This window comes from Fukomys damarensis, unplaced genomic scaffold, assembly GCF_012274545.1.
Source record: "Fukomys damarensis isolate Sample0158 unplaced genomic scaffold, DMR_v1.0_HiC HiC_scaffold_11, whole genome shotgun sequence".
Taxonomy (NCBI): domain Eukaryota; kingdom Metazoa; phylum Chordata; class Mammalia; order Rodentia; family Bathyergidae; genus Fukomys; species Fukomys damarensis.
In genome coordinates, this window is record NW_022900923.1 from 5,345,233 (window position 1) to 5,357,937 (window position 12,705).

Genomic DNA, 12,705 nt, shown 5'->3' on the forward strand with positions numbered 1-12,705 from the left:
AAGTTTCAGCTTTCTTACCAACGCAATCTGTAGTGTGAGAGGATCGTTTTCATTGTCTCTGCCCCATTTGTTAGAAGTGGAGGACATCATTTACCGAAGATGAAGAGAGAATATTCTTTCCAAGCGGACGCTGTCAGGATGCACAAGTTGGGTTAGACTCCCGCTGTGGACGAGGCCAGGGGGACAGTGGCTGTGGTAACACTCAGGACAGCGCTCCGTGTGGCGCCACCCAGGTCTGCAGTGTGGCGTCCGAGCAGCCGCTGGGCGCGTTCTGTATCCTGGAAGGGTGAAGCGTGCTCTTAGATTCTGAGAACGAGTCTGTACGACACCTGCACCTCCATATCTACTCCAGGTTTGTAGATCCCCAGCGTTCTCTTCCTTTCTGCAAAGTGGCTGTGCATATTTAAAACACAGCCCTGGCCTTCGCAGGCAACGGATTGCCAGCAGCCCACGCTGCTCGGGGCCCCCGTCTCCAGCAGCCCTTGCCAGGAACCGGTGAGTTACAGCGGATGCAAGCCAGACACTCGTGTCTTTGAAGACTTGCGCTGGAACCTTATGCTCTCTCTAACCGATTTACATACCACCATGGTATGTTTAATTTGCTTTTTCATCAAATCAATAATGGGTCTAATTGAAAAAATTGGCAGTGCTACGTGCACGCTAACTCCTGATCTCAATGTTTGCCGGCTAAGGGGGATGTTGCTCCGCGCGGAGGCAGACACCTGTGTTATTGGTGCACTCCTGCGACTAATGCTACAAAAACAAACATTAATACAGGTGGAGCGTCTGCACCGATTGATCACCATGCTATGAATTAATCACCCGCCTTTCAGCATGGGGAATAAAATTTACATCTCTAATGTATGAGATGTACCAACACACACGCTGACACCATCCACTGTGGATGATGTCAGAAGCCGAGGCGTGTGGCTCCGCGGGGATGTTGTCCCCGGACGCTGGGAGCTGCTTGTGAAAGTTGAGGGCCAGGCTTTCATCACAGCCTGTAATACATTTAGATCGGAGCCGGGCAAAACTTGGGCGGTAATTCGATCGAAGAGACGAAGGCTTTGGACTCTAAATCTGCCCTCACAGACTGTGGGATGCGTAGGTATTGACGCTGAATTCCACTTTGTCGTTCCACACCAGGCGTAGTTGGGCAATGCCATCACCCTCACCACCGGCATCAAACCGGGCTCAGTGCCAGGCCTGGTACTAATTGTTTTATTTTTATTTTTCCTCTCAATTAACCTGAAAAACGAGCCTATATTTAAGGATTGTCTCTGGATGCTGCTTAATAATTGAGAAAATTGAAGCTCAGAGGTGCCAAACAACAACTTGCTAGGAGTCTCAAAGCCTTTAAGACAGTGGAGGTGCAATGTAAATCCACTTTTCTTGCATTCTACACCCTGGTCTTTTTATCCAGGATGGTCACCCAAATTACGTGTATAAACAAGGCCTCTTCCAAGCTCCCGCCTGATATTAGTTAGTTAGTTATTGCATGTGCTGCCAAGACCTAGGTTTCACTGCTGGACCCAGTAGTGTCCCTTTGGCAGTTGGTGGCAGGACTGGCTGTGCTATTCACAAGGTCCGGCGCGGTGTGAAAATGCAGAGCCTGTGTTTAAAATGGTAAGAGCTCCCAGGCAGCAGCAGAGCCGTGGCGCCATGTGGTTCTTGCCATCTGAGTCCCACAAAGCCAGGGCTGGTGCTTGGTGGGCCGAGACTGTGCTTGAGGAGGGCGCCAGTGTGGGAACTGCTCTCCTGCAGGTTCATGCACAGCTGGGTCTGAGGCAGAGCTCTGTGGTTCAAGACAAGCTCCTTTGACTACTGTTTTTCCTCAACAACAACTAACAATTCCTTAAGGAAGGCAAAGCTTGTATGTTGTCTCTAGCCAGTAGTTTCTAGCAAGGGGCAATTTGGCCCCACGGGGAATATCCGGAAATTTCTAGAGACATTCTGAGGGTCACGGCCTGGGAGCGGGCAGACAGGGTGCAGGGGCATCCGGGTGTTAAAGAGCCCACTGTGCGAGGGCAGTGCCCCACCGTGCTCTCCCAGGGAGGCGTGTCAGCTGCGTTAAGGTGGGGGGTCTTGTTGTAGACCCGCACGCTCATTAGGCCGTGAGTTTATCTTTCACTTTGCCAGTCTTCCAAGGAAGCACATAAGCAAATATGCAAGTTGTGTTGCCGTCCCCGTGGCTTTGCTCAAGCAGCCACCTTCACCACCATGACCCACACGTGTGTACCAAGCTTCTGAAATCTGTTATTCCAGAACTTGGAGGCTAAGCAACAATCTTTTTCTTTTGGTGTTTTTCTAATTTTAAAAATTTCTGTTAGTACCCGTTTGTTGTCCATAATGATTATCTTCATCGTGGAGAGTCGGGGCTCATACATAATACATCCGGCAGTTAGAAATCACACAAAAAGGATAGTGAACCCTAAAAAGTGGCCATGGCACATTTGACATAGCAGTTGTTTTGCAAATTTCCTAGGAGCTGTTTATTAAGAGGCTAATCACATATTCACAGAAAATTGTGAGTAGGAGTCAGGGTGGTGCATGGAACAAGCAGTGTGCATTTCAACAGACATAGAAATACTCATTCACTCGCCAAACAGAATCGTGTCCTTATGATGTGCATGTAAATAATGTCTACAAAAACTTATAAACAAGTGGTGAATATTCTACACCCTCAGATAAATGCTATGTGTATTTTAAAATACTGAGTTTTTGACAGAGGGATCTTCTCAAGGTGCTTATACAACAGTAACATCAGAATAACGAAACACTAATATTAATCTGGACCTTCTCAGGGTTCGTGACCGGGGGAGCTCATGCGGAAGCTTAGCAGTGACGGTGAAAAGCCGATGTAGCCATTGTGTGTAATGTAACAGGGTAAAATAGTGGGCAATGTACTGCACTTGTAAGCTCATAGCAGGGTTATTGTCTTTTACTAGGATTTCCTAATCATTTGAAAAGAACCAGTAAGCTACAATAACCATATTTTTACACAGAACTTTCCATTTCAGTCAATTTTATGTCACAGTAAAATTTAAAAACTTCTGGCTTCTTATTGTTAAAAAGAACAGAAAACCAATTATTGAGGACCCAGAGGAAGTACTCCCTTCTTCCGGAAGTCTGGATGCCGAGTGTCCTAGCAGCCCGTGTGGAACAGCTGGGTCCCCGGCTGGTCCCAGGGGGAGGCGGTGGACCTTTGCAATATGGTGCCTAGGAAGGGCCTGTAGGCTGGGGAGCCCGGCCCCCAATTTTCCTTGGTTCAGATGTGAGCAGATTCCCCACATCCAAAGCCAGGACGGCAGCTGATGGGAGACAGAGTCGCCCATGCTGTGCCCAGACTGATGCCACCCTCCCGGGTGTTTGTCACAGTGACCTCAGCCCCTGTTCCTGTACCACTAGGACCCGCTCAAGCCCTCTGTCTGTGCACAGCGAGCGGAGGGGCACAGGGCCCAGCAGAGCTGTGGGATGCAAGAGAGCGCAGAAAGCAGTAGGCGCAGGTCAGACGCCGAGAGCCTGGCAGCAAGGCCGAGCATGGGCTCTGCCACTCCTCGGTGCCCACCGGGGCCTCCTCAGTGAGGTGGAGACTCTGAGCCCTCAGAAAGAGGCACATGATTAACAGGCGTCATTCAGGGGGATTAAGAAGCACGTCACTATTTTTTAGGACCTTCTAACCAAGCTCACAAAAGCTCTTGAAAGTGCTTTAGAGAATGAACTTCATCTGGATGAGCTGCGTCATTCCTTGCCCGCTCTGAGTCGTTATTGCTGTTGATGAAAGAGTAACGGTGCCGGCGCTGGTCACCTGCCCGGTGGTGTCCAGATGATGGAGTCATCTGGCGTGAGTGGGTTGTTTAGCATTTCATTCCCAAGGTGGCTCTGCGAGGCTGCCAGAGTCCCGAGTGGGGAGCGGGGCCCGGAGTCCACGCAGCTTTCTCGGCCTGGGCACCGCTGGCTTTGCACGGCTTCCCTCTGCTTTGTTACATCCCGAGCTGATCGCTGTCTGCATTCCGCAGCAAGGCGAATCCAAGTTGCCTAAAGTTCCTGTCATGTTGATGTTTGAAATGATTCTCTGAGACTTTTGGAAAGCATGTCTCGAACATAAACATAAAAAAGATACCGTGCGATTATTTTCTGAATAGGCCCGGGGACACCTTCAGTTGTTACCACGATGCTAGGCGCAGATAGGCTAAGCTCAGAGGGCCGAGGAGGCAGCTGGCCCCTGTTCGGTAGCCTGAGACTGCACCAAATGTTGTCGGAATCTTGTGACTTATCAAAAATATATAAAATAATGGTAGGGGCACAGACCTAAACACCATGTGTTTTGTTTTGCTTTTTGGTACCAGGGATTGAACTTTTGGATCCTTGCACTTTCAAGGCAGGTGGCAGAACCATTGAGCTAAATCCCCAGCCCAACACCATGTGTTTCTAATTCCCATCGTGGTGGTACACCCCCAGGGGCTGGCAGTGAGATGCGAATTTTAAGATCATAAAACGGAATTAGAAGCTTTCTGGGATCTCAATGCGCTGTAAACCCGTGTTGCCAAGATGGCCCCCAACTTGAAGTTTGAGGCTGCTAGTTCTTCACTGTTTTAGAGCTATTTGTAAAAAAGATTTCTTAGATGGTAAAGCAAATATGTTTGATCCACGGAGAACAGAAGCAAGTTCTAGACGGAAGAGTGCTGCTGTCAGGGTGTTGGCGCACGGTGTCTCCTCAGTGCCTTGGGGATGACCCTCGGGGATGCCGACAGGCAACCACGCTCCAGGCTCCCAGTTTGATTTCTCCAGGGCTCTCGACTCACGGTGCTTCTCTGCATGGCGCTGCTGCCACCCTGACTTGGAAATTCTTTGTTTACAGGACATGAAGCATGCTGTGGTTTGAGCCATTAAGTACAAATAGATACTAAATTAAAGCCAGAGCCAATCAGAATGGATTTTGTGTGTGTGTGCAGGACTCACACGAGAGTAAATTTTGTATACCTAGACCTAGAACTATATTAGTAAGTGAACACATAGGAAGACAACTACAATTCCATAATGTTACTGAGGCATTTTTCATATGGAATAAACTGTTTTTTAAAAATCTCAGTATGAAAGAATATAAATCCATTCAATAAAAGAGTATAAAATGTGAAAAAACAAGAATCTAAAGGGCACTCTGAGATACAGGTGTAATAAATGTTGCCCGTTCTTCTAAGGCAGAGGCTGTGTTACTGGGGCAGAAGGAGTTCCCGTGTGGCTGTCTCTTCACATGCCTGCTTGGTTGAGAGCGGACGGGAACTATTGTGCTCCATGTCCCAGGTCCCCAGCCCGCCGTGCATGGCCGCTAACTGGGGGCCTCCTTTCCAAAGCGTTTTGAAGTGAGACATTTCCTGAGGATTACACAGGAGATGCACCTCTTTATTTCTCCAAGAGAGCAAATCGTGAATCCTGTTGAGCTGATGAAATACAGGGTCCCAGCCTGGAAATCTGATAGGAAATGGTGCAAGACGGAGAAATAAATGGAGTAGAACAGGATGTGGCATCCTCAAGGCTGTCCTTTTGGAAGCCACGGAAGATCAGGAGTTGATCCACCAGACCAAATCAGAAACCAAAGCCATCCCTTCACCTCACACCCCCGCAACACACAGAGTGTGGGGCATCCAGCTCAGGAGAGCTCACCCTGCCCTCCCAGATGCACGTCAGGTCGGTTCCTTACCTTGGCATTGTCATGCCTTAGGCCCCCAGAGTGTGGTCAGGATAAGAACCCCACACCCAGTGTTCAGACCGAAGCTCAGGCGCCTTGCCCAGGAGCCTCTGTGATCGTCCTCAGGGGGATACATAGGAAGGCGGGGTGTAAGGGATTTGGAGGTAGAGGTCAGTGGGCTGTTGGAGAAGGACTACAGGTCTGGTTGAGAACAACTGTGGCAGAGTTTTGGTCACTAACGGATTGGAGGCATCAGACAAAGGACAAGTTAAAAGTCACCTTTGTGATTCCCGCCAAGGCTTTGCTGGGGAGTCAGACTTTGAGGATAGTCTTTCCTCTTGTGCCCGCTGCCAGGGAGGGTGCGTAGAACAGCTGATCTCAGAAATAACTGGCAGACTCAGAACTACCCGCACAAGCCTTTTGTGACTTCAATATCATCATTTCCCAAACTTGTTACTAACCTGAAATTCATTCTGATGTCTGACAACATACGGGAGATGGAAACATTCAGCTTGTCACCCTTCTGTGGTCCTGTTGAATTTGCCTGTTAAATTCTCAGTGTAATTAAAGCAGAGAGAAGCATTCATACATTTTGTTGCAAATTGATATGATCTCCTTTGTGATCTAAGTGAGATTGCCCTGTAGTTTTTAATTTAGCAGGTTAAGAAGCACAATTAAAATATCATGAAAAAGATCATAATCAGAAACTGCCTTTTGGGTTGTCCCTGCCAAGTAGATAAAGGGATCGGTGTATTTAGTAATTACCTTCTTTGCTGTACATTTGTAGGCTGAAGTGCTAATAAATACCTTGCACTGTTCCAGTGGGAAAGGCTTTCCACCTAATTAATAAGACCTGAAGCATTCGTAAGACACTGAGCCATGTCTTCCCCACGCATCGCGTGAGTCAGAAGTGAACCCTGCTCTGCACCACATTATAAACATCGTCTTTCTGGGATATAAAGAAACATATCCAGAAACTGTTGGTTTCCTATAGGAATGAAAATGCAAATTGTTTTTTTTAAAGAAATAATTCTACTATTGGATTTTTTAGTAGCAAAAAACCCTAACAAGATCAACAGGAAATATTCTAAGGAATATGCCTTAGTAAAAGCACTAAGATTAAAGTTTGTTTTGGATACAGTTGCCTTTAAATTCGTCTTTATTTCTAGAAACTATTTCTCCTGTATTTCAATGACTCCAGTACTTTATTGTTCTGGGTCTTACAGAAGCTGAAACAGATTGCTATGTAGTATCTACATTTGGACTGCTAATTACCAAGTTACATGCATATATTTTATTTACATTAAAGTTGATTTTATTTCAGGTATAGTGGCACACCACTGTAATCCCAGCACTTGGGAAGCTGAGGCAGGAGGATCACTGTGAGTTTGAGACCAGGCTGGGCTACATAGTGAGTTCCAGGCCAGCCCGAACTATGTAGTGAGACCGTCTCAAAATAAACAAACAAACAAGGACAAATAAAAACAAAGTTGATTTTTAGAAATGAAAATTTGAAAACCCCTCATCATTTTAAACATAGGACTTACTGATGTAGACCAGTTGCTGGTTAATGAATGTTTGGGCAACTGCTCTGTGTGTAGAATGGGGAACAGCCGATCAATTAAATAAGGTCCCTGTGTCTGGCCACCTTTCACCCTCAGAGGTTTAAATTTCGAGTCTAATGTTACACATCTGTGTTCTAATTTAAAATGTGTAATAAATGAAATAGGTGGATAATGAGTAATCTATAAAATCTTTTTCTGCCTCTAACATAGAAGCATATTTATATCTACTTGATTTTCCATGAATTACAGAATTGTTAGGGTTTGTTGCAACTCTTCAGGGTACAAACGTAGCAATACCCAAGTTCTGTGGGATAACCCAGGAGAGGAAGCTCAGATGTTTACCTCGATCTTAGGCTACCCTGGGATGAAAACCCCAAAATACATAAATTACACCTGCACTGTGACCAGGTAGAATGAGTTGGGATAGGAAAATGTAGTCCATTGCAAATTATTTGTTAAATTATGATGTTTTTCTAACTTCAGATAGTTATATAATCAAATTGGATTTTAAATTAACAGTTTTAAACTGTTCCTGGAAGCAGAATCAAGAAATATTTTAGAAGTACCTTGTGTGTATGTTTTTTATATCCCAAAATGAGGTTAACTGGTCTTTCTTTGAATGGAAGGTACAATACAAAACTAATATATTTTGAGCATCTTCCATAAAAGCATATTATACTCATAATACAATGCTAGTACTGTGCAGTGTCCTTCATCTCATTTATTTTTTCAAATACTTTAGAGTGCTTACTCTGTATGAGGTTCTGCTGAAGAACAGAGATGTAGTAAGCAAACAAAAGAAAAAAAAATTCCTGCCGCTTTGGAGTTTAAGCCCTGGAGGCAGGGCCACAGGATGTGCAAAGATCCTGGGGTGGAAATGTGCTTGAATCTTTTTAAAAAGAACGAGGGAGCCCAAGCAGAATGAGCCGAGGCTGGAGGGTGGTGGGGGATGAGGTGGGGAGGCTGACTGCCACCGTCTCCAGGCCCAGCACCTCATCCATCACCTGAGCTCACATCCTTAACCCCCCTAAAATTTTATACTTTCATGCTCTGTCAGGGGTATTCCATTCTTGCTAGAAGCTAGGGAATGTGAACTTTCTCCAGACTCATTAAACAGATCCTCAACAACCGTGTTTTAGCCACCGCCTCACATGTGACTGGACAGAAACGTCCACGTTGACTTTACTCTTCTGATAATTGAAGCACCGTCCCTGCAGAGTCAAGGTTGGATTTGTTTTTGGGGTAGAGTGGTCACCTGCACTTCGCAGGGCTTGCTTGGGAAGTGAGGCTGCGGCATCGAGGTCCCTCCAGACGCACCCGCCGTGTGGGTCCGGCATGGTCACCGGAGCAGTCGCGTGCTGCCGCTCGGGCCAGCGGGTGCGTGGGGCGAGAGAGCTTCTGAGTCACTGCGGTCACCACAGGCAGCGTCTTCCACGGCTCGCTGGTCACCCAGGGACCCGAGGACCCAGGGGCCACCGACAAGGGTCCAGTCTGCTCTCGCTGGGCTCCCGAATGCACCTGTGGTTCTCTCGCTCTCTCCAGTTCTCAGGGTCCCCACTCTGCTTATTCTGCACCACCCTTGAGCCCACTCAGCGCCTGGGTGCCCTGTGGCCGTGGGTGTGGTGCGCAGGCGTCACCCCGTTCTCAGAGGCCAGGGCTCAGCAGGCCGGGGACAGGGCCAGGAAGCCCCTTCCGGCGCGGCTCCCCTCACAGACTTGGGGCTGGTGTCCTGCGCCCCCCCACGCCGGGCCTCTGACCTTCCCAAGGCTGTGTGGAAGAATCAGTTGCTCCCAACATGGGTTAGGATCAGCTGGGTCCCTGAGGTCGTGCAAGCTTTAGGCATCCCCACAACAAACAAACAAACAAAGAAACCTGCATGCATCCACAACCAACTAATTCGATTAGAGAAGCGCCTTATTACAATGTGACACCATTAAGTCGTAGCATTAATTACAATATTTTGTTAAAATAAGTATGAGAAAATATTTCATGAAGATAGTTTTCCAAAATTGCCTTCTCTGTACTTTTAAATGAAAAAATTCATTATATACCATGACTAGGTGAAGTTTTGGAATAATTGTTCTCTCTTGATTTGATATAGACATTTTTGTTTTTTGTTTTGCGGGATGAAATAAAATGTGTTATCTGTTTAAAAAAAAGGGGGGGGGAAGAAAGAAAGAAAGAAAGAAAGAAGTGCCTTTTGTCGGGACAGAGACAAAAGAGTGTGGCCCTGTGAGCACAGGGCCAGGGCCAGCCAGCCCAGGGGAAGCCAAAGGGCGCATCCAGAGTCCCCGGAAATGTCTGTGGGAAAGCACTGCAGGGGCGGGGAGAGGCGCAGAGCCGGACTGCACAATCCCTTGGTTAGAAAGGTTTGACATCCTCACATCTGACAGACGCCTTGCCTGGAGCAGGGGACCTCACCCTTTTCACCCAGACGAGAAGAGAAGGAGCCTCACAAGCGTGGACAAGACGCTGGCTTGTTCGGGAAAGGATGGTGGGGACACAGTGGGGCCGCGGGACTCACCGGCACAGAGCACCGCGACCCTGCCCGCCCGGTGGTGGCCTGGGTGGGCTTCTTTCGGCTCTGCATGTGTAACCTGGGGAGCAAACAGCCCCGCTCCCAAGGGTCTGCTGCGACCCCGTGCCTGACACCTGCCCCGTCCGTGCCCCCCAGGCCTCTGAGGCAGTTGCGGCTGCTGGTGCTCAGGGCCTCCGGGGCCTGTCTGCTGCGTCCTCGCCCTTCCCACGGCTCTGAGCTCTTTCCACTTCTCCCCGCCACAGGAGGCCTCCAGCTGCCCGGGCTCGGGTCTTTGCCTGTCCCTCTGCTGAGGTGCTTGCCCTGGGCCCCCAGCCTGCCGGGTGGCTGTGAACAGAAGTCCTTTCTCCTGCTTCGGGAGGGTGGGGACGCTCATGTAGGCTTCACCCTACTCCGGAGGGCTGCGCGGACCTTCCTGACCTCCTCACCTCCCGGCCCGCCTCCATGCGGTTTCCTCCGGTGTTGGCGACCCGGCCCTGGGCTAGGGGAGGAATCTGCAGCCCTGGAAGGTGCGGCGCTGCCTTGTGCCTCCTTCGGCCAGGCTGAAAGGCCAACGGCTGCACACCAGCCTGGTGCTTGTGGTGGCAGCTGCTCCTTCCCTCTTCTGACCTTGGGGACTCTGTTGTCCCTTAGTTTTGTGGACCTTTTGCTCTATTGCACTATTGTCTCTCAGCCTGTCATATGTCTTTTTTATCTTGTTTTTTGTTTTTCATTGAGTTCATTGGTACTTTTCAGGTCTACAGTACAGGTGCATTCATCATTGGGATCTTACAGGGTGCATCTCGGTTCCCGATTTTCCCCCGTTCCCCTGCCCTCCTCACCCCCTCCATCCTTCCCTATTTACAACTTTGTTTCCATTTTTCATATTTTTTCTTTCCCTTCTTTCCTTTCCCCTACCCTTCCCGCTTCCTCTTCTCCTTTCGACGTTTTCTTCCTATTTCACATTATCAATGATACCATTTGAACCTTATTTATACTTTTAGTTTCTTACACCAGAGAAACCATTCTGTATTTACACGTGTGTCCTATTGATTTCATGTAAGAGTATGGCCTCAATATGCATCCATTTAGCTATAAACATCCCTAGTTTCTCATTCTTTCTTTTTTCTTTTCTATTGAGTTTATTGGTACATTTTAGGTCTACAGTACAGTTACATTCATGATTGGGATCTTGTACCTTTGTGTGATGCATCTTGGTTCTCATTTTTTCCCCATACCCCGGCCCTCCCTTCAGTTGCTCCACCCTCCCCTATTTACAAAGACTTTCCATTTTTTGTTTCCATTTTTCCCTTTTCTCACGTTTTGCCTTGTCCCTTATTTCCTTTCCCCTACCCCTCCCACTTCCCCTACTTCTTTAGCTCTTTTCTTCCTAGTTCACATTATCAATGGATCTTATCTACACTTGTATTTTTTCATACCAGAGAAACTATTCGGTATTTACACATGTGCCTTATTTCACTTAAGAGTATGGCCTCAATGTGCATCCATTTTCCTATAAATGACTCTAGTTTCTTGTTCTTTATGGTTGAGTAGTATTTCATTTTATAGAAAAACCGCATCTTCATCCAGTCTCCCGTTGATGAGCAGTTGCGCTGTTTCCAAGTTTTAGCTCTTACAAACTGTGCTGCTGTAAACATGGGTATGCATATATCACTGTGGTATGACTCTTAATTCTTTCGGAAAAATACCCAGAAGAGGGATGGCTGGGTCAAATGGGACCTCTAGTCCTAGTTTTTTGAGCTATCAGCCTGCCGTATTTTTAATCCACCTACCCTAGTGGAAACCCCCGAAGGACTGTACTTTGCCTTTTGCTGTATCTGTGAAGCTTGGCTCGTATGAGGCACTGGAGAGAAGGAAGTGCTCGGCATGTGCCTGGCACGTGTGAGCCCACATGAATCTGGTAGACTTTTGTCCTCCTCCTCCCTATCCAGCACCACAAGAAATGAAAAGCAGAAGGTGAACTGGGCCGCACCTGTGCAGGATTCTGTGGCCCTTACCTGGAGAAGCCATCACAGTGGGGAGAGATGGCCCTGGGTTTCCACAGGAAAAGTCAGGAGCTCACTGACACAGACCAGGGGAGACAGCGGGGGTGGGGAATGGGAGCTGGAACACGAGGAATTTCACAGGGACAGGTGGACTGGACGTGCGAGAAGGGTCACGGTGACGAGATATTAAAATTCTGCATCTGCGCTATGATTTGTTCATTTTTCATTGACATTTTTTCAGTAGTTGCGGACATTCAGAGTTTGAGGCTCTCAGGGAGTAGTTTTGGAATAGGCTTAGACACGCTGGGAAGCCAATGGGAATGCCTTCAGAGGGATGCAGATTGGCCGGCTGCACTCTGCTGGGGAAAGTGTGTGCGGGCGAGCTTTGTACATCCATGGGAGCAGGGAGCAGGCAACGTCACACAGGCCCCTGGAGGTCCAGCCGTGGGCCCTGGCATGGTGGCGGGAGTGGCCGTCAAGCATAGTGGACGGGCACTGGAAGCAGTGGAAAGGTTTTCCTCCATTCTGCCAGGTACCTGGTGGTGAGGGGATGCAGGGAGCAAAGAGGAAGAGACGCACTGGCACCGGCGTGGAGAGAAAGTGTTACAGATAGAGGGTTCGTGAGGGTCAGGAGACCCACATGTGACATGAAGGCGGGAGCCGGCCGACAGCAGACAAAAGCCCTGCCAGGTGGTGTGGCGGGCGTTCTGGGAGCAGAGCGCAGGCCTTCCTCAGGAAGGAGCAGGTCTCGCCCCTTACAGGCGAGTGGGCAGGCAGCAAGTTGTCCTCGTGCAGTTGGGAGGGAAGCAGGTGAGGGCAGGCAGAGCTCCCGTCTTCCTATTCTCTGAAATACAGGATGTGAGAGCCCAGCCCACTGGTGGAATAAAACAGCCCCGGAAAGGTTGAGACAGGGAGACTGCCCGGCTGGGG

General features: G+C 48.4%; 1 protein-coding gene across 3 annotated transcripts in view; it reads left to right on the forward strand.

The window, feature by feature from the left end:
• The window catches only part of Esrrg (estrogen related receptor gamma), a 203,283-nt gene that overhangs the window by 163,119 nt on the left and 27,459 nt on the right, over window positions 1–12,705 (forward strand). Inside the window, exon 6 of one of the 3 annotated variants that reach the window (XM_033762038.1) lies at window positions 1,093–1,095. The exons of the other annotated variants lie outside the window; for them this stretch is intronic. Coding sequence (XP_033617929.1) covers window positions 1,093–1,095 — 3 coding nt within the window. The remainder of the gene's footprint in view (window positions 1–1,092; window positions 1,096–12,705) is intronic. 3 annotated transcript variants of the gene reach the window in all.